The sequence below is a fragment of the Hyperoodon ampullatus genome, assembly GCF_949752795.1.
Source record: "Hyperoodon ampullatus genome assembly, chromosome: 7".
Lineage (NCBI taxonomy): Eukaryota > Metazoa > Chordata > Mammalia > Artiodactyla > Ziphiidae > Hyperoodon > Hyperoodon ampullatus.
The window spans coordinates 89,010,065-89,031,617 of NC_136920.1; the positions used below are offsets into that span (position 1 = coordinate 89,010,065).

General features: G+C 51.7%; 1 protein-coding gene across 3 annotated transcripts in view; it reads left to right on the forward strand.

Annotated features, from left to right (window-relative positions):
- The window catches only part of KIRREL3 (kirre like nephrin family adhesion molecule 3), a gene marked incomplete at both ends in the record, with an annotated part of 550,267 nt that overhangs the window by 465,794 nt on the left and 62,920 nt on the right, over positions 1–21,553 (forward strand). For all 3 annotated transcript variants that reach the window (XM_079708871.1, XM_079708873.1, XM_079708872.1), the window contains one exon: positions 4,013–4,162. In XM_079708871.1, coding sequence (XP_079564997.1) covers positions 4,013–4,162 — 150 coding nt within the window. The remainder of the gene's footprint in view (positions 1–4,012; positions 4,163–21,553) is intronic.

Sequence of the window (21,553 nt, forward strand, 5' to 3'; positions counted from 1 at the left end):
TGTGGTTGGGGAATGTCTGGGGGTGGAGAAGGAGAGAAAAATATGTGTTCAGCTGAGAAGCAGTTTTGCCTCTCTCATGGTGTTCAGCTGCAGGAAAATAAAAATCGAAGTGCACTCAGGAACATGATGGTTGGGAAGTTAATATTTTAAAATGTGACTTATGTCTTGCCAAAAATGTGTATTGAAATATTATAGCAATGGTCAATAGCATCACAGGGTTTGAGTGCTGCAGCCCAGCTGAGCATGGATAAAATACACAATCACATCTCCAAAATATATTGTGCTGCCATAAAATTTAAGTATTGTGGGAACCAGCCAATTTCAGGGACTCTGAACCCCCTTACCACAGAGGAACTGGGGGAATAATACGATCTTCCCAAACCGAGTCCTTCACGCTCCACGAGGCTCTGAGCTGGCCCAGCACTGCTGCTGGTTAAGGAAGCTCTCTGGGTTCCCGGTCAATGGTTTTCAGCTTCCATCAGGGACTGGGGTCTTGTTGGGTCGGTGAAGAGGAAGCCCCAGGTCACCACGGATGGTTCATAGAGCGGTCACCGCTGCATGGATAACTGACCCTCTGGCATCCACTTCCATGAATGGCTTTCTGGGATCCAGCATTGGGTCCTGCTAAGTGCTGGAGGGCAATGGGATCTGATGAACTTGACTCCTCTCCAACTTGACTCCATTGATAGAAAGAAGGTCAGCCCTCTCCTTGCAGAGCCAATAAACTCAAACTCTTGGTAACGTGTTTTCTCTGTATTTGATCACTTGTCCCAAAATAGCATCACGACGATAATGACAAATATATGCTCAATAAACACTGTTTGCTTGCCTGATAAGAAAGTGAGTATAATAGATCTCAATTCCATTCAGGAAGTATTTGCCGAGCACCTAACACTGTGGGGGAACTGGGGCCCGTGTTATGGGGTTTCAGCCGGCTACAGCTCTGCCCTCTTCTATTGTAAATGTGTAGCCCCATCCAGTCTACCAGAAATGATGCCTTAACTGAAGACCTTACTATCTTTCTGGTCACCAAAGCTGGAAAAAACCAGTCGAAGGAAGTGATTTATAAATACACTCCCTCATACTGATGGAACATTTTTCTTCTAAGAAGCTGAAATATTTCTCAGACATTATCTCATAAATCTACAATCATCCACGGGTAGAAAAAGAAGGCTTTTCCCCTTTATTTAGCAGGTAAATAAAATCACAGCTGAGAAAGAAATGGATTCAAACAAATACCCAATCCCAATGCATGGGACCCTGGCTCCTAACCCCAAAAGCCCTTATACCCTGTCTGCTCTCCCTCCTCAAAACAGGGACCTCTTTGGCTACCCTACGTCACTGTTATGTTCATTTAAACTAGCATTTATAGACTACTTACTGAATGCCAGGTACTTTACATAGATTATCCTATCTGATCTTCACCATAACTCTGTGAGGTACTAGCATTGTCCCCACTTTACTGACAAGGAAATGGAAAGGCAAAGAAGTTAAAGTAACTTACCCAAGACAACAGAGCTAGGCAGTGAAAGAGCTGACATTGGAATCCAGGCAATTTGTCTGTAGAACCCAGACTCCCAATAACTTTGCCTCCCCTGGGAGTAGCAAGAGAGAGTATTGATGCTGTGGAAGGAGCTAGAACTTCCTCAGAATCTGTGCTTCTGGGCCTGTGCTTTGCAAAGATGCTGCCAGTCCTTGGGATAGCATCACGGCTCACTGCCTAATTATGCAAATACAAACAAACCCATCACTGATGTTTTCAGCAGCTTATGGGAGCGGAAGCCTGCTGCTGATGGCTTGCAAGTCAACAAAAACACAAGCTCCGGCCAAGATGCCTGCAGGAGACCAGGGACTAATCACAGGACAGTGGGATCCAGAGGTTGGGCCGGAGGGGCTAGGGGCAGTGAGCCAGCTACATTGAGGGCAGCAGCAGCAGGGTGAGAGCTGGACTAGCACCCACTTCCAGCCCCTCACCCGGCCCCAGGGAGAGCCAACTTAACTTACCCGGGCTCCTTCCCAAAGCCCAGCAGAGGGCAGGAAGGGAGGGCAGGGGGGCGGCCGGGCTCTTGGGGGTACAGCTGATGGCCTTGTAGCATCTCCAGCCAGGCCTGAACAGCTGTGGAGGGCAGGACCACTTGATGTCATGATGGGGACAATGCTAGTCGTGAAAACGTGAGCCTGAAAGGCTCAGCCACACAGGATGCACCCCAAAAGCATACTGGGGAGTCTGGTGGAGGATCACAGCTACCGCCACTGACCAGAAATGGGTGCTGCTTAACAGCCCACCCCCAGGGAGCCCTGCCCCACCTCTGGAAGACCCTTAGGTTATGGGGGGTAAAAGGGGCCTAAGAGCACCAACACTTCATCCAGGGTAGAAATCTCCTCTGCAGTATTCCTGACAGGTGATCATCCCATGTATGCTTGAATACAGCCAGCGACGGGGACCTCACTACCACCTCTGGCAGCCCAGATCTTTGTTGGACACCAGTAAATTGTTAACAATATTCTAAAGTATTTCCCCATGTTCATTCTGACCCTTGGTCCTAAAGCCGTCCTTGGGAGCTACATGAACACATCTAACCCCCACTAAGAGACTTGGAAATATTTGAAGAGAGCTATGGCACGTCCCTCTGTCTCTGCTTCTGTCTCTTAAGCACTAGTCTTCTCTTTAAAAGGCCAAATGTGGGCTTCCCTGGTGGCGCAGTGGTTGAGAGTCCGCCTGCCGATGCAGGGGACACGGGTTCGTGCCCCGGTCCGGGAAGATCCCACGTGCCGCGGAGCGGCTGGGCCCGTGAGCCATGGCCGCTGAGCCTGCGCGTCCGGAGCCTGTGCTCCGCAACGGGAGAGGCCACAACAGTGAGAGGCCCGTGTACCTCAAAAAAAAAAAAAGGCCAAATGTGTCCAATTCTCTCCTCCTATGGCACGTTTCTGAGAACTCACTCTGCCCTAGCGAAGGCCCTTCAGAAAGAGGAGCAGCCGGGGCTGCTCGAGGGTGGATGGGCCTCTGAGGGGAGGAAAGACCCTGTAAGGCACTGGTGGGGGGAAAGCAGAGCTCTGGGAAGAGGACTGATGGAAAACAGGTCCTGTGGGGGAAACTAAGGAGGTCTAGGGTCCAAGACCCGAGAGAGAGAGGCTCTGCCCGTCCTGGCAGCCACGACTCATGTTGGCATTTATATTCAACCCACAGAGCATCAGGAAAGCTGCTTAATGATTTATCATTCTCAAGCTTTTATTTATCTGTTGTTCATTGCCCATGGTGTAAGAGGCCCCAAATTTTTAAGTATCCCGAGTGCCTCCTAAGTGTTTAATCAGGCCCTGGGGTTCAGGGGGTCATAGTAGGAATGACCAGAAAAGAGCCACTTACAGTTCCAAGTGACCAGAGGTTCCTGGGAACTGGTGGGTGGGCCTCAGTTTCTACTTCCTGTCCATCCTGAAACTAAAGTTTTCCCCAGAGTGACTCCTGATCCTTTTCCAAGTTTTTTTTTTTTTTTCCTTCTTCTCTCTCCTTCTGACTCTGTCTTCTCAGTTCGTACATCTCAGCCTGGGTCTCTCTGTCTCTCTGTGTGTCTCCTTATTAGGATGCATGTCTGCTTTACAAACCACAGTGCCGAGCGCGCTGCTTTCCAGGGTGACAGCCCCGCTGTGTCTGTCCACATTTAGCACCCCTATCTCTGCTGTCTCCTTCCCACTCTAATAATAGCTTCCCCAACATTCCTAAACTTAAAACCTACAGTACCCTTGTACACACACACACGCACACACATGCGCATGCGCACGTGCACACACACACACGCGTACACACACACACACACGCTGCCCCAGCCCCCTGCGGAAACTCTCTTTTGTGCTCCTTATACTGAGATCAGGGCCCTGGGCAGTCACCTCCTGCTCTGCCAGCCCCTAGGACCAGCCCCGGCTCGGGTGTCCACCCCGTCCCCCGCTGTGCCTGTCTGTCATGCCCGGCTCCTCCACCCCCGCCCCAGCCCTCCTGATATGCCTGCCGTCTCCACAGGTTACCCACAGTACCTGGTGGTAGGGAACCACCTGTCAGGGGAACATCACCTGAAGATCCTGCGGGCAGAGCTGCAAGACGATGCTGTGTACGAGTGCCAGGCCATCCAGGCCGCCATCCGGTCCCGCCCCGCACGCCTCACCGTCCTAGGTAAGAACCATCTGTACGCTGGGCTGAGGATGCTATGGGAAGCACCCCGGGCTCAGCTCCAGAAGCCAGGGGCCAGACTGGAGGGCCCTCCCCACTGGACAAAGCTCCCCGCATTGTCCCACAGGGCTCTGACCACTGCTGCCCCACTGTGTCAGTCCCTCCCCACCCAAAGGGGGAAAATGAAAGTTCCTGCCCTGGACATCAGAAGGCCAGCACCAGCTGACCTCTGACTTTGCCCAACCCCAGTGTGTTTGACTGCCACTTAGGGAGTTAAAAAGGGCTCCTGGGTGCTTATTTATTGAATCAGGAAGCATGTTCTGTACACGTGATCCATGTGAGGTCCTGTGCTCGGTGACGGAGATCCAGAGAAGAAGGGGACACATCCTCGAGTCCCTTCTTTCTGAACTGCCCTCCCCTGGTGCTGACAAAGCCCCATCTAAAACCCTCTCCTGTCAGACTCAGCATGGAGCTCAGTTCACTCCATGACTTCAGCATCCATAGCGACCACCCCGACCCTGCTCCTTCCCACCTTTGCTGCTCCCTGGGAATCCCGGCTCTCAGGTGGAGGACCGGGCTGCCCACGTCATCCCCAGGAAAAGTCATTTCAGGTTCTTATGCTAAATCACACCTTTACCCCTTGGTCGTTCTCCATCTTGGCTTCCCAGGAGCCCAGCTTCCCTGGGACATCCTCCTGAAGAGGTCCCCACTCCTTGACTCGGGCACACCCACCTGAGACCAGGGGATGGGCTCATCTACCTTTCCAGCTGCCTCATCCCAGTTTAGAGCTCAGCCCCTGTCAACTGCCTCCTCCGGCCAGATGTTAGCCAGGGGCCAGGCCTTCTGGGAACCACGCCGGCCCATAAGTAATAATAGCTCACGTTTGCATAGCACTGCACAGCAGCCCTCTCAGCACCTCCCCTTATGTTACCGCGCCTGTTCCAACGCCGGCCTGCGGGACGGGGATTGTGAACCCCGGATGAGGGTCTGAGGCTCAGAGAAGCAAAGGGCACGCATGGGGGATGGCACACAGGCAGCCAGAAGAGGAAAGTCCCTCCTACCCCCACCTCCTGCAGCTGTTGTGAAGTTTGACAACAGGGTCAGCAGCTGGGGTGCTGCCTCCTTGCTGCTGGCTGCTCAGAGATGAAATATTTACGAGGGTGTCAGGTTCTTCAGATCTACACAGCCAGCACACACGGGGTAGACTGTCTCAAGCACAGCAGCAGACTGACCCCGGAGGACCACTTACCCAGCTCGGAGCTTGGCGTCTTGAGACGGGAAGGAGGAAGTGGGGGCCAACCTCAGAAACCCCCTTCCACCTCTCAGGTTCCCCCAACCTGCGATGGAAGGAATGAGAAAAATAAACCTGCTCTGGAGGGTCAGTAAGCTGGGAATGACCAGGAAGTGCGCCTCCTGTGTTAGAGGGAGAGGCTGCCACCTTCATCTCTCCTGAGATGTGGCTAAAATGGGACCCCGTCTGTAATCGCTGCGGGGATTGAGGGAGGAGAGAGGAGGGTTCAGTGCCTAATATATTTTCTGATCTTTAAGGATTGCAAAAGGCCATATAGATTTGCTAAGTGGAATTGTAGGATCTTCATCTCCAGAGGTTATTTAGCACCACCCCTTCCCTTGTACCCCTTCTAGAGGGTCCCAGAGATGCTAAAATGAGAGGAACCTGAGCAGGGCCCACTCCTGACTTCACGCAGGACGGAAAACAGACGGAGACTCCTCTGGTTCTTAAGTTCACATCCTGGTATCAGAGCTTCAACCTGGTCATACCCAGCCAGTCACAGCCTCCCTTCCTCTCTACTCTCTCAGTTAGGTGACAAAGTCCACATTATCCCAAATGTTTTACAGATAAGGAAGTTGAGGCTCAGAGAGGCAAAGGCTCTCATGGGAGGTCACACAGCTGAATTAGCCCTCAAAATAGACCCCAGATTTTCCAAGTGCAAACCACATATGTTACCTCGCCTGTTCCGATGCCGGCCTGTGGGATGGGGATCGTGGCCCCACATGAGGGTCTGAGGCTCAGAGAAGCAAAGGGTGCTCTCTGCCCAGTCTCCGCATCCCTAAATGCCCTGAGGATTGCCTTTGTCTGGCTGGTTAAGAGCCAGGCTTCTGAGAGCAGGGCCTCTGGATCTGATCTGAACAGACTTAATTTTGTCTTGGGTCACATCTAAAAGGCGTTCACTCCCCCGTCTCCCTCTCCAGAGGCCTGACCTGGCACTGGCTTCTGGCAGTTTGGGGTGGGAAATGTTTCACAAGTCTGGAGATCAGTTGAAGAGAGGGAAGGCAGAGTTTCCAGGAGACCCTAGTAGGATGGCCTGGGTGGAATTCCTGAGGCCAGAAAGGGAGACTGAGCTGGCATTTGTCCATCAGCCTTTCATAAGGACGCCACAAAAACCACTCCTCAAGCTTCCCCAGGCTCTGCTACATTCCCCCCTGACTCCTCAAGGCTACCCTAAGTCCTTACCCTTGAGTGGTCCTGTGGGTCCCAGCCCTGGCCTGGCCCTGCGGGACTCTAGCTGAGTTTCTCCATGGTATACAGCCCCACCTACTGCCCTGGAGGGAGGCCCTAGAGGCAGAAGCTGACCCAGCCTTCTGGAAAGGGAGCCTGGTCTATTCATGGTGGTGGATAGACAGGGCTTCTCCTGTCCCAGCAGAGAGAGGGCTGTTTCTACCCTGGGCAGCCAGCTTCCCAACCAAGATCCCATCTGCTTTGCCATGACATCTCAGCCTGGAAAAATGTCCCAGCCAGATCCCCAAGGGGGGCGCTGCTTTCCCTATGTTCCAGGAATGAGAGAGCTTTCCTAATTTAGTCCATATTTGCCGGAGATAGATTTTTAATTAAATAAAGTAAGAGCCTGATTAGAACCTGCAGAAGTTGTAAGAGCAGAATCGGAGGGTATTCCAGCAAAATTGCAAAGCAAACACTTTGGCTGGAACAGAGGGAGACCCCCAGGGGTCTTCCATCAAAGCACCGAGTGAGACGGGCAAATACGAGAGATTATATAGCCAACAGATGCGCACTGTTAAAATATGCAACTGCCGGCAGCCTGCTTAGAGAAGTCAGAGGGCCAGCTCAGAGTCTGCCATGCTCCAGGGAGGGCATGGGGACCCGGGCCCGGCAGCCAAGCCTAGAGTCACAGACACATCAATAAGCCGTGTGTTCCCAGCTCTCAGACACAAGCAGGCAAGGAGCAACTGTGAGCTGAGCATTTGCTACCTCAGGGAGACAGAGGGAAGGAGCCAGGGGACAGAGAGGAAAGGGGGGAGGGGCAGATCCTGTGAAGCTGAGCGTGGTGAGGACTGGGTGCCCTTCCACCCCACAGAACACCTCTGGAATCATGGTGTCAGGGGCAGAGCCACAGGCTTGGAGGCAACAGTCATGGTCCTGCCGTTATCCAGCTGTGTGATCTGGTTACTCAGCTTCTCTGGGTCTCAGTGTCCTCACCTGTAAAATAAAGGTGGTGATAAATAAGATGACCCATTACTATGAAAAACCATCCAGCTCCCAGAAGGCAACGACTTCTGCAGTAAGGAGCCCAACTTGCTCTACCAGCTATTTTAGGAAAATCCCCCACTGGAACCCGAATTCATGTGGTGCCTGAGTCACAGACAGTAACTGATGTGGGTATTTTAGGCAACATCCCGCTTTGAGGCTATAGAAAGGAACTTTCAAAGTCCTGCCCAGAGCTGGGATTCTGGCTGTACACCTTAGCCCCAGAGCCCGCCTCCACATCCAGCTTCCATGCACCCCCAGCCAGCTCCGCCGGGATGCTTCTCAGGACCCCCAGCACGTGTGCAGAGCTGTGGTGCACGGGGAAGAGGCTGCGCCGAGAACCAGAATACCTGCCTGCCGCTTACTCACTGTGTGACCTTGGGCAAGGTCCTCAGAGCTCCCTTTGGGCCTCTGGTTCAACTCTATAACTAGCACTTAGTACAGAGTAGATACTCAGTAACGTTGGGGGTTTTTAAGGAATGAATGAATGAACGAATGAGTGATTGAATGAATGGATGGAGTTTCTGGTTCTTCATCTACAAAATGGGGATAATAAAAATACCAATCTCTGAGAATTGTTGCAAGCATGAAACTAACACACATGCCACTAAGTGGCATGCACTTTCAAGTTACACACCCATGCACACTGCTGCTTCTCCCACCTGCTGGAACCCCGAGTTGAAAAATACCAAAACGGTTCCAGGGCCAGAGCTGTAAGGGTGATATTGCATGATGTGATCCTTCTAACTTCCTGAAAATCCGGAAGGCAGGGATTTGGGAGACCCAGAGCAGAAAGACATGAGCACCAAAGATTTGATCGACACATATTATGCGCCAGGCACTGGAGATTCATTAGTAAATGAGAGAGAAAAGCACCCCTGCCCCGGTGGAGTTCGTGTTCTAGCAGAGAAAGAGACAGTTGATACATAATAAACATTAAGCAAGTACATTGTGTAGCTGTGTAGGATATCAGATGGTAACAAGTGCTATGAAAATGAGAAAGCAGAGCGGAGTAAGGGGGATTGGAAGTGAGGCGGGGAAGGATAGTGGATGTCAGGTTAATTATGAAAAAGGGGATTTTCCCAGTATTCCTATCTATTTCCCTCTTCTTCCTGGTCTGTTCTAATATTAACTCAGCTGTCTTGTGGCTCCCATTAGAAATAAAGCTTCTTACAACTTAAGTGTTCATCGACAGATGAATGGATAAAGAAGATGTGGCACATATATACAATGGAATATTACTCAGCCATAAAAAGAAATGAAATTGGGTTATTTGTAGTGAGGTGGATGGACCTAGAGACTGTCATACAGAGTGAAGTAAGTCAGAAAGAGAAAAACAAATACCATATGCTAACACATATATATGGAATCTAAAAAAAAAAAATAGTTCTGAAGAACCTAGAGGCAGGACAGGAATAAAGATGCAGACATAGAGAATGGACTTGAGGACATGGCGGGGGTGGGAAGGGTAAGCTGGGATGAAGTGAGAGAGTGGCATGGACATATACACTACCAAATGTAAAATAGATAGCTAGTGGGAAGCAGCCGCATAGCACAGGGAGATCAGCTCGGTGCTTTGTGACCACCTAGAGGGGTGGGATAGGGAGGGTGGGAGGGAGACACAAGAGGGAGGAGATATGGGGATATATGTATACGTATAGCTGATTAACTTTGTTATAAAGCAGAAACTAACACACCATTGTAAAGCAATTATACTCCAATAAAGATGTTAAAAAAAAAAGAAAGAAAGAAAGCTTCCTAAATCAACATGAATTATTTAACTCTGATGGAGAGTAAGTCAGTTTAAATGAAGAAGGCATCTTTAAAATGACGTCAAACCCCAAATACTTTGGGGCAAATGAATAAGGTCCAAATGTGTCTTCCCTTTGTGCATTTTTCAAAGCCACAAGCGCTGTCTGCAACTCTTTCAGCAGGGGAGCTGCAGGGCAAGGTCTCTAAGTCCACACTGCTGGCAGCATCCCCCAATTCCCAATCCCCTAACCTTCTGGGTAGATGGGTCCAGAGAGAGACGGTGCATAACTCAGGTCCTACAGCAAGGGAAGGCAGAGCTGAAACAAAGCCCAAGAGCACTGGCTTCTAAAATCATTCTTCCAGAAGTTGGTGGTGAGAAAGCCACCCGGTCACACTTTCAGTAGGGGGGAGTCTGAGTGGCTCTTCACGGGTGAGGAAGCATCTCCACAGAACAAAGCCCAAGCTCCCTCCGTGGCACGCAGGCCCTCTGAGGCCTCCCCTCGGCTTGCTGTCCAGCCCCTGCTCCAGGATAATGACAAGCTCACAGCGGTCTCCACTCACCACACCCCTCTCCTCCACTCACATGTGCTTCTGCCTGGAGTGCACTTCCCACCTTTCTTCCCTTGGCTAACTCTTGCTCACCTAACAGGATTCATCTTAGATACCACCTCCTCCAGGAAGCCCTCCCTGAATCCCACGTGGCCCGACCATCCTGCTCTGCACTCCTTAGCCGTCCATCCCCACCTCAATCACAACGCTCGGCACATTACATTGAAAGTCACTGTTGACACGTCTGTCTCCCCCACTGAGTGTCTAAGAGGCAGTGAGCAGCCCTCACGCCAGCACAGCTCAGACACATACCAGGGGTTCAGTAAGTGTCCATCAGGTGACTGTAGTGATAGGGGTGGGGCTGACCGGGGGATTACACAAAGAACCGTACCTGGCAGATAGTACGCCCTTGATACATGGGAGAGTTGTGTTGTGCTGTGCTGTGTTTACAGAAGTAACACGGTTAAGAGCCCAGACTCTGATAGCCAGCTTGCCCGCACTTGAAACCTGTGGCATGACCTTGGACAGTTATTCAGCCACTCTGTGCCTCAGTTTCCTCGTGTGTAAAATGGGGGAATCATTGTACCTGCCCTCTTAGCAGTATAGAGATTTCATAAAATAATACATGTAAGGCATTTCTCACGACAGTGCCTGGTATGCAGCAAGGCATGCAAGTGTTGGCTGTTGCTATTATACCTCTCGCTGTTGCTGTTACTATTATTCCTGCAACGTTAAGAGACACCAACAAGCAACTCCTCCTTCCTGGGGGATCAGGTTCTGTTTTCTAGAGAAGCTTTTCCATCCAATACAAAGGCAGAAATCCACGAATCCTGCAGGCCTCTCATAGCTCGCGTGCCTGGGAAGACAAGCAGAATCGATTTCCTTATCTCCTCATTAAGCCTGTTTTTCCTGGGGCCCAGCCTGGTCTTAGGTGCCGTGTCACATTTCTACTGTGTACCTGTTTCCTGGCACATTCATTACCCTGCAATCACCCCCAAATTGGGGCAGCAAACAAGCCAGAGATGGGAGAGAGTAGAAAAAAAAAAACATCTTTATCTCCCAAAGTTCCAGATGGGAGCTGTGCCTGAGCCGCTGTGCACCTCACCCCACGCACACCTGCCCCTGCCGCCGGCTCCTTCCTCTCCCTTCCTGCTCCTCTGCCCTCTCAGGGACCCAGGCCACCCCCAAGGTCCCCTGGGCCAGAAGCAGATTCCACCCCTCCCCCTCTTTTTGGCCAGTGCCCGCCCCTCTTTGATTTCTTGGTTTAACTCTGTGCCCACCTGCTCACGTAGCTTACGTGGTGGGCGTGGCTTGGGGGTCATTGAGTTAGTTACCTGGACCTGACAAATGGTCCCTCTCTTCCAAATTATATTATAAGCTCCCTGAGGGTGGGGTTCTGGTCTCTGAGGTCCACACTTGGGTTCAATGCCATATGGCCCCCGCGTGGCTGCCCATAGCCGTTGTCGATGGGGGATCGGGGGAGATGGAGGATATTCCTGGAGGTCCCTGTAGCCATTGGGTGGAGGTGCATTGACTTCGGAGCTGAGTCACGATGGACCCTTCCTCCTGCTGTGAGCTCATACCGTCCCCACTGCACCACCGACAGTCTCCGTGTCCCTCTAATTGGCCATGTTGTGTGGAGAGGGATGGCCTCTCTGCCCGCCGCCCCATCTCCCTGTTCTTCATGTCAGCCTCAATAGGATGTCAGGAGAGGCCGCTGCTCCCTAGCCAGGGCCCATCTATCATGGTGGGAAGTGCGGGGTAGAAAGAGACTCACAGATGCTGGGCGACTCCTAAGGCTCCAGAGGGGATGGGGATCCATCTGGGATGGAGGCGAGCTCAGCACTTCCCCTCTTGGCCTGAATGTAGGTGGCAGGGGGTAGGCGGGGGCCTCTCCAAGAAGGAGGAGACCTGATGCAAGGACGAACATCCCCCACCTCACCCCACCCACCATCGCCAAAGGCAGTTGGAAGAGACTCAGCCAACGATAGGAGAGCTAAGTGGTCCAATTAAGTGGCCTTGCGGAGGTGGCCCAGGTGCCCGACACGACCTTGGGAAGTGCTCACCGCTCAAAGCACCCACAGGACCACCCCAGGGCCAGCCCCTCTCCTCCCTGTTCCAGCATCTCTTGCTTTCAACAGCAGCACACGGGAAGGCGGGGAGGTTTGCAGGAGCCCCGGGTCTGCTGTACGCAAGGCTCTCAGCCCCCTGCTCCTGGCCCTCCACCATTTCTAGTTCTGCTGACCCTCCCCCCAAGCCCCCCACCATCATTAAGTGACTTGGGCTGTCCAGGGCAGCCCTGCAGTCCTGAGGGTGCCTCCACCATGTCCAGGGCACCGCCACTTCTCCAGGTCCAAGCCGGACAAGGGCTCTGGCCTGGAAGTCAGGAAACGAGCATCATTGCCCCAGTCCTGCCACGGAGCGGCCGTGAGACCTGGGACCACACTGCTTAACCTCTCGGGACCCACTTTCCTCCTCCTTGGGAAAACCAGGAGCTGGAAAAATGGCGTGCAAATCCACTCCACAGTTTGACTGTGCTTTTCCCTCATTCCATCATGGTTTAGGGATCATTGTTCCCTGAGTCCTTCTCCCTTGCTCTTATAGTGAGCAAGGGAGAAGGACTCAGGGAACAGTGATCTTTTTTTGACTGAGGTCAGAAAAAGAAATAAACTGGAGCAAGGATAATATGTCCTTCCGCTGCTGTAGCCAAGCATGACCCTGGGAGACGCTGAACAGGTTCCAATGCTCAGCAAAGGCGAGCGTGGGCTCAGACCATGGAGATTTGCAGAAGTCAGGACCTTGATCCTCTGGTGTCAGCCCTTTAGCATGGAACCACCCACTCCATGGCTACGCATGAAATTCCAGCCACTTCCCTGTAACTTTCAGAATACAGCTGCCTTGAGGAGGCCCTCACCAGCTCTGCCATCACAGGGCTGCCTCCTCTGGCCTGGGCGTGGCCTCCAACATCCCTCCCACCTGAAAAAGCACAAGCAAGAGCCCACCTGTCTCCGGGTGCCCCCCTGGGTCTTCAGTCAGGAAGTCTGGCCATTGACCAGGCTCCCTGTTTATGCAACCAGACACACAATGACACCGTGCATCAAGGACAAATGCACTGGTGCGCACACACACACACACACACACACACACAAAGTTCAGACCTTGGCAGATTCATCAGTGCCTCCACGGTGAAAAGACACAAGAACCCTCAATCAAGACAATAGTACCTGTCGGGAAATAGACAAATCTCGGTGACCCCGCTCCTTGTCAGGCCCAGAAAAGAATGGAGTAGGCGAAGCATGACACCCCCAGCACCAGGCCCACTTCTCCACTGATTTCCCCTAATGAGGAATGAAGCAGAGGGAAGAGTCACAGCCAACTGAGAGGGGCAAACCCAGCCAGTCCCCCAGGAGTGAAGGGCCTTCTCCTGGCTCCAACCTGTGGGGCAGCATGGGTGTCACCCCCAGGACTCTGCCCGAGGCCAGCCCTGGGGAAAGCCCGAGAGGCTGGGGTGGACAAGGGGACCTTGAAAGGGTAAGAATAGCCACTATTTCTCCTCTCCGACCTCAGCCCAGGCCTGGGACGAGGGTTACATGGCAAATTATGGATTTAAAACTAGCAATGAATCTCCATTACAGCATGAAATGAGAAAGAAAATGCCACTAAATGGAAGCCTTCCCCCGGCAGCCAATGGGCAAGGGAGGTTAGAGATGAAGTCACACAACCCAAGGCAGACTCACAGGGGCGCTGCCAAGAGCACCCGCATCCCGGGCCAGCAGAGGAGCCCCCAGTGACAGAGAATGCGATGACGGCCAGCAGAAGCCGGGAGCCAGTCTCTCCCTGCAGGCAGTTTTCTGCAGACGTAGGATGCCCAGAGCCACCTTGGGACTGGGAACGGCCAGAGCTTTGTTATTTTGCCGCTGTGTTGGGATGAGCCCTTTGCTGTAGGTCCAGCTAGAGAGGAGCATTTCGGGAATCTTCACCCGGTCATCCACACAGGGACCTTTTTTGAAATTCTCACCATCTCTGGCAGGCAGGCCTGAGGTCTCCTTTTCCAGATGAGGAGGCTGACACCCAAGAGGCCCATTCACTGGCCCCGGGTCACACCACAACAAAGAAAAAGAGCTAGAACCTGAACTCGGGTCTTTCTGGCTCGAAAAACTTGCCCTTTCTGCTGTCATGCCCCGCCCCTTTCCCAAAACTCTGTTCACAGTTACTGCTGCCTGACTCCTCCCCTTAGGATCACAAGTCTCTTTCCAGCCCCAGGGAGCTCCAGGAGGTCTGTCTGAGCCCTCTCACTGCCCAGGCCCCCAGAGTCAGAGAGGGAGCCTGCACAACAAACCAAAGGCTCCAGAAAACCTGTCCCGGCAGCCCTGTTCTCCAGATGTGCCGTGGGAGCCAGGGCCCCTGGACCCGCAGCATCCATTTTCCATCCCAGTAAGTCTCATCATCAGGGGACTGCCCGCTGCTTCTTCTCCTGTCACCCTGGGCCTCTAAATTATTCTGTCCCTGTGGAGGAGGTTTTCCTAAGTGGGAGGTTCGCAGGCACCCAGAAGTCCACACAGCTGCCTCTGTCTCGCAAAAATCAATAGCTGAGCCCTCCAGCCCACGAAGGCTGGCTTCCAAAAGAGTTTCACATTTTCACAAGTCGATCAAGGTGTTTGTAAATGTTTGTAGGAAGGGAGAACTTTCCCTATGTAAATATGTCAGGAAAGGTGTCAGCAGCTGAGAAATCACCCAGTGCCAGGAACACCACTGCAGCCTCCAGGGTGGAAGGCAAGAAACACGGGAGCAGGCTAGTGGTCCCACAGCCATCCTCCCGGAAGAGCTGGCCACGCTCTGGCCGCAAACACGCCCTCCACTCGCTTCCCCTCTGTCTACACACAGAGAAAGACACGTGTTCAATAAGGTGATCAGGAAAACTTGTTTGGCAGATGGGTCGACTGAGGTCAAAAAAGAAATAAACTGGAGGCTGCACGATGCCTGGGAAGAGAAAACTAGTCCTTTCTGACTCTGCAAGACAGAGAATGGCAGGCTTTGAGCAAGGGTCACCTGGGACTGCCCTGTCCCTCCTCCAGCCCCCGCCTCAAATACCAACCTGACCTGGGCAACAGTTCTACTGAGGACCAAGAGAAGCTCCCCCAAAACCAAACCTTGATTAGAGAATATTAGAGATATAAGTGTTACCAAAAGTGGTGTCTAGCTGCTCGCTGCTCGAAATCTAATACTCAAGAGGCAAGATTGGTGGAAAGGAAAGTTTGCTCTATTCCAGAGGCCGGCAGCTGGGGCAGAGGGCACACTCTTGTCCAAAGGTTGACTCCCCCCTGTCAATCAGTGGGCAAGAGCTTCTAAAGGGGAGTTTCCAGCATTTATAGGCAGAGGGAGGGGGCTACACGTAGAAACAGCACAGTCAGCTCTGACACTCCTCTTGAAATTGGTCATGTGGTCATCTGGTCAGTGTCATCTTGACTGTCTTAAGTACAATTAGTCTTCAGTTCCAGGGTCAGTCTGTTCCCATTTCTTTGAGGCCAGTTCTCAGAATTGTGGCAGTTTATGTCATGGCTACAGTCCGGTCTCCATGAAGTTAACTTCTTCCACCTGGTGGAGGTTTCAGTATCTACCAGACACCTCACAGGATATGTCTCAGAATATTATCTATAGCCTTTGAGGAGGAACTAAAAGTCCTTAACTTTGCTTAATGACTAAACTATTATTATTTTGTCCTGTTTGGCTGTTTCCCTTTGCTTCCGCATTTTCTCACTTCTCTGATTAAACTTCTTCTTCAGCTAAAGTTTACCTACAGACAAAGGGCAGGCAGAGGACATGGTGGGGAAGGACCACAGGGTCCTCCTCCGTTTCAGAAGGAACCTGCCAATCAAGCCTTCTTCCCTCATTACGTTTTTCAACATACATCTGTGCACCTTCTGCACACCTGGCACTGTCCTAGGCATATGGAATATACATCAGTAATCAAAACAGACTAAAATCTCCTGACTCCATGGAACTTCTATTCTAGCAAAGAGTTCATCAATAAAAAATAAATACAAGAAGAAAATGTTATAGTTTATTAGAAGGTGGTAAATGCTATCAAAAAATGTAGAGCAGAGTATAAGGGGTGGGGTTTCCTGGGGAAAAGAGCAGGTTGAACACTCAGGGTAGACTTCCCAGAGGAAGTGGCCTTTTTCATCTTCCCCTTTATTTTATTTTATTTTTATTTATTTATTTTTTTTTTTTTGCGGTACGTGGGCCTCTCACTGTTGTGGCCTCTCCCGTTGCGGAGCACAGGCTCCGGCTGCTCAAGCTCAGCGGCCATGGCTCATGGAACCAGCTGCTCCGTGGCATGTGGGATCTTCCCGGACCAGGGCACGAACCCGTGTCCCCTGCATTGGCAGGCAGACTCTCAACCACTGCACCACCAGGGAAGCCCTTCCCCTTTATTTTTTAAGAGCTTTATTGAGATATAATTTATATACCATTAAATCCACCCATTTTAAGTGCACAACTCAATGATTTTTAGTAGATAGAGTTATGCAACCATGACTATAATCCAGTATTAGGCCATTTCCTAAAAAGATCCCTTGTCCATCTCTGCTCCCACCTCCAGACCCAGCAACCACTGATCAGCTTTGTGTCTTCATAGGTTTGCCTTTTCTGGATATTTCATATAAACAGACTCAAAATATGTGGCCTTTGTGTCCGGCTCCTCCAGTTAGCATCATGTTTTTGAGATTCATCTGTGTTGTAGCAAGTGTCCATAGTTCATTTCTTTTTAGTATCCCATTGTATGGTTTGACACATTTTGTTTATTCCTTCATCACTTGATGGACATTTGGATTGTTTCCAGTTTGAGGCTGTTGTGAATAATGCTGCTGTGAGCACTCACATACAAGTCCAAGTGTATGTATGTGTTTTCATTTTTCATGGGTAGATTCTTAGGAAGTGGACTAGCTAGGCCGTGTGGAAAGTTTATAATTAACTTTTTTTTTTTAAGTGCCAAAGTGGCACCAACGTTGAATTCATGGGGAAAATCCCATTGAGTCATGGTGTATAATCCTTTTTGATGTTGCTGCATTCAGTTTGCTAATTTGGGGTTGAGGGCTTTCAAAGTCTCCAAAGCGACTGCATCATTTTACTCTGTTCCCACCAGCAGCGTATGAGAGTTCCAGCTTGTCTACATCCTCATCAGCACTGGGTGTTGTTTGGCTTTTCTGTTATAACCAATCTAGTGGGTCAAAGTGGTGCTCCTCTATGCTTTTCATTTGCATTCGCCTAATGACTCATGTGTTAAGCATCTTTGGATCCGATAATTATCCATTTTTTATTTTCTTTGCTGTGTTTATACAAATCTTTTGCCATCTTATTAGTATTGTGTTGTAAGAGTTCTTTATACACTCTGCATACAAGTCCTTTATCAGATATATAATTTGTGACTATTTTCTCTCAGTTTATGGCTTGTTTCTTCATCTTCTTAATGGTATCTATTGAAGCACAAAACCTTTTAATGTTAAGCCCAATTTAGTATTTTTTTTTCTTTTATGGATTGTGCTTTTGATATTCTATCTAAGAACTCTGTCTAAACCAAGGTCACAAAAATTTACTGCTATATTTTCTTTACAAGTTTTACAGTTTTAGCTCTTACATCTAGTCTATGATTCATTTTAAGTTAATTTCTAGGTAATTTGTGAGGTAAGGAACTAAATTCATCATTTTTGCATAGAGCTATCCAGTTGTTCCAGCATTGTTTGTTGAAAAAGACTACACTTTCCCCCACCAAATTGCCTTTGTCAAAAATCAACTGACCGGGACTTCCCTGGTGGCGCGGTGGTTAAGAAACTGCCTGCCAATGCAGGGGACAGGGGTTCGAGCCCTGGTCCAGGAAGATCTCACATACCACGGAGCAACTAAGCCCGCGAGTCACAACTACTGAGCCCGCGTGCCACAACTACTGAAGCCCGCGTGCCTAGAGCCTGTGCTCCGCAACAAGAGGAGCCACTCTAGTGAGAAGCTTGTGCACCACAGCAAAGAGTAGCCCCCGCTTGCCACAACTAGAGAAAGCCTGCGCACAGCAACAAAGACCCATTGCAGCCAAAAATAAATAAGTAAATAGGGCTTCCCTGGTAGCACAGTTGTTGGGAGTCCACCTGCCGATGCAGGGGATGCGGGTTCGTGCCCCGGTCCAGGAGGATCCCACATGCCGCGGAGCAGCTGGGCCCGTGAGCCATGGCCGCTGAGGCTGCGCGTCCGGAGCCTGTGCTCCTCAACGGGAGAGGCCACAACAGTGAGAGGCCCGTGCACCGCAAAAAAAAAAAAAAAAAAAAAGAATACCTGCCCTACCAGCCTTCTTGGTTATCACAGAGAGAAAGGTGACTGCGTATAGGCAAGCACGTGACGAGCACGGTGCCTCGTGATGTTCTGAGCGCAGATATCCCTGCAAAGTCTGTGCCAGTTCTCTATTGCTACATAACAAGTCATCCCCAAACCCAGGGGCTTAAAACAGCGGGCATCAGTTATTAAATTCTCGTAGTTTCTGCAGGTCAAGAAGCTAAACCCAGCTCGGCCGGTCTGTTCTGGCTCCGGGTGTGTCATGGCCAAGCCCAGTGGGGCTGGGTCATCTCAAAGTCTCCTCGATTTGCATGTCTGGTGCCTGGGCTGGGAATATGTGAGCGTCAGGGGGCTGGAGTGCCAGCTCCTTGGGCCCTCTCTCCATCTCTGTGTGGTCTCTCCAAGTGGTCTCTCCAGCGCAGTGGCCTCAGGGCAGTGAAGTTCTTACACAGCTGCTTAGGGCTCCAAAGCACATGTCCCACCCCCAGTGGCAAATGCACCAGAAGTGCCCTGTTGCCCTGGGGCACCCGGAGCAGGGTGGGGTCTCAGCCACCTGGCCCTTGGTCAGCCATCTGCATGGGGAGCCCCTCTCCCTGACACAGAGCCTGCCCCGTGGGCTCCCACCGGCCATGGCATCCTGTGGCCAGAAGCCATGTGTGGGCACCTGCCGACCACACACCAGCCCTGCCCTCTGCGGGGAGTGGCTCTGGGCCTGGGGGCAGGGAGGGCGGGGCAACAGACTCCTTTTCTGCCTCCAGTGGGTTCCAGGGAGCTGGGATTTAAGACCGGCAAATAGGAGGTCAGTTTCTCAGGATCCCAAATCCAAATACGGTTTTGATGGGCTGACCAGGCTGGCATCTGCCTCATGCTGCTCCAGATTCTCATAGCAAACTCGCAGAGTCTGAGCACGCTCAGGGAACGCAGCCACGGGGTGGCAGAGCTGAAAAGGCACTGGGGACCAGGAGTGTCCGGCTGAGGACCCGCCTCCCCCAGCCTCCGCCCTCCCCACTGCAGGGTACCCCCTCACTCATCCTCTCCCAAGCGTTAATCACACGATTCTCTCTCTTCCTCTGTGTGGAAGACGCCTCTCCTCCCTCTTCTCCACCCCACGTGCCGCCCAGGCCCCTCCAGGCCTCGGCCTTCCCCGGCCTCTGAGTTAGGGTCCCTTCTAGGTTCCCATGCGTCCTACGCTCCCCATGACAGCCCTCACCACACAGTCCTGTGCTGTGTGGATGTCTTCCCACCTGGACTGCATGTCTCCGGTGGTCAGGGTCTGGTCTCCCTGCCCTCTGCACCCAGCACCGAGCCCAGGCCCAGCACATGACAGCTGTCAGTAGAGTCCGCAGAACAGATGAATGACCACCAAGGTCACTTATTAGCTAAGGGAGTTTACCTTCTGCTGCAACTGTCCAGGTCAGCTCGGACTGAGGGAGGAGCGGCCAGAGGACTAAACCAGGCAGGGTGCCCTCCGCTCCTTTCCCTCCCGGCTGCCCTGCCTCAGCTTGGCCGGCATTCCCAGCAGGGACACATAGCCCTCCCCTCCCACCTGGAACAAATCAGTTCATCTCTGAGCCCCAGTTTTCTCATCTGATAAATGGGCATAAGAATAGCTGCCCATCTAAAAGGTTGTTATGAAAATCAGACGAGTACTGAACGTGAGCATGAACGGTGAAGGTCTGAAGAGAAGCTCAGGGCTCTCACCCTGGCACAGTGCGTGCTGCCCAGGAGAGGGGTTGGCGGACATCTCTTCCCAGCTCTGCATCCAGTGACGACACGTCAGCAGATTGTAACTGGCTGTAATGGGAGGATTTATACCCTAGGAATTGCCAAACATTACAATCAGGGTTTGTTTGGTGTGTTATGTAATGTTTGGAGAGCAGGGTTTACAGCATGCCGTTGCCCTGGCCCCTCCCCTGTCTTAATCTGTAAAATAGGAACAGATATTCTTGTCTGTCCTCACTATTCAAAGAGGCCATTTGAAATGAATGGAAGCGCACTGGGCTCTTCAGCAAAACCAGGCTGGAGAAGCCCCAAGAGTGAGCCATTATTTCCTGTAATTAATGTCCCTTAGTACAATCACCCTTCATCATAAAACAGGCAAGAGCAGTGACAGAGCTGTGACTCACACCGGGAACCAAGCCCGGACTGGAGAGGCTGAGGATTTGCTCAGCAGCCTCCCCAGGGGCTGGCCTGGACATGGGCCCCAGAGATCACTCATGATTCAGGCCATAGGCCACCCCAGGGAGCTGGGATGATGAGGCTGAGCCCCAGGGGGCGTGCCTCTGACCCAGGGTCTACCCCTCACTCATAGGTGACCTCAGGCATCTCCCTTTACCAGTTGAGTCTCCAGGGATAGGCAAGAAGACGAAATGAGATCCTGTGTTGACAGCCATTGGAAAAGTATAAAGTGCCAACCTAATGCAAAGTAGGGACCATGGGTGCAGAGGGGGCCTTCCAGCAGAGCATGAGAGCTGGATGTGGCCTGATGGGTGCAAGTCCATCCACCCATATGCAGATGGGGGAACTTTATCCCCCATCATATGCAGCTAGTAGGCGGTAAGCCGTTCGGATAAGCACCTACTGTGTGCCATTGCTTTTCTGAGCACTAAAGATACAACAGTGACAAAACAGAAAAAGTCACTCTTCTCCTGGAGTTTCCACCAGGGTAAGGAGACAGACAGACAAACAAATACTGTAACGTCCTGAGTGTCATAAAGCAAAAGGAAACAGGAGGAAGAGAAGGAGAGGGGTGGAGCAGAGGTGGGATTTTTTTTTTTTTTTTTTTTTTTTTTTGCGGTTCGCGGGCCTCTCACTGTTGTGGCCTCTCCCGTTGCGGAGCACAGGCTCCGGACGCACAGGCTCAGCGGCCATGGCTCACGGGCCCAGCCGCTCCACGGCATGTGGGATCCTCCCAGACCGGGGCACGAACCCATGTCCCCTGCATCGGCAGGCGGACTCTCAACCACTGCGCCACCAGGGAAGCCCCAGAGGTGCAATTTTATATGGAGAACCAGGGAGGGCCTATTTGAGGGAGTAACATATAACCAAAGGCCTGGAGAAAGCGAGGGAACTAGCCAAGAAAACATTTGGAGACAAAGCATTCCAGACCTGGGGAGGGCAGAGGTGGGTACAGCAAAGGCCCTGAGGCGGGAGCGTTCTTGTCATCTTCCAGGAACAGCAAGGAGGCCTGCGTGGCTGACGCAGAGTAAATAAAGGAGAGAGCCGTGGAGATGGGGTCAGAGGGAGCCAGATCTTGTGGGATCTTGTAGGTC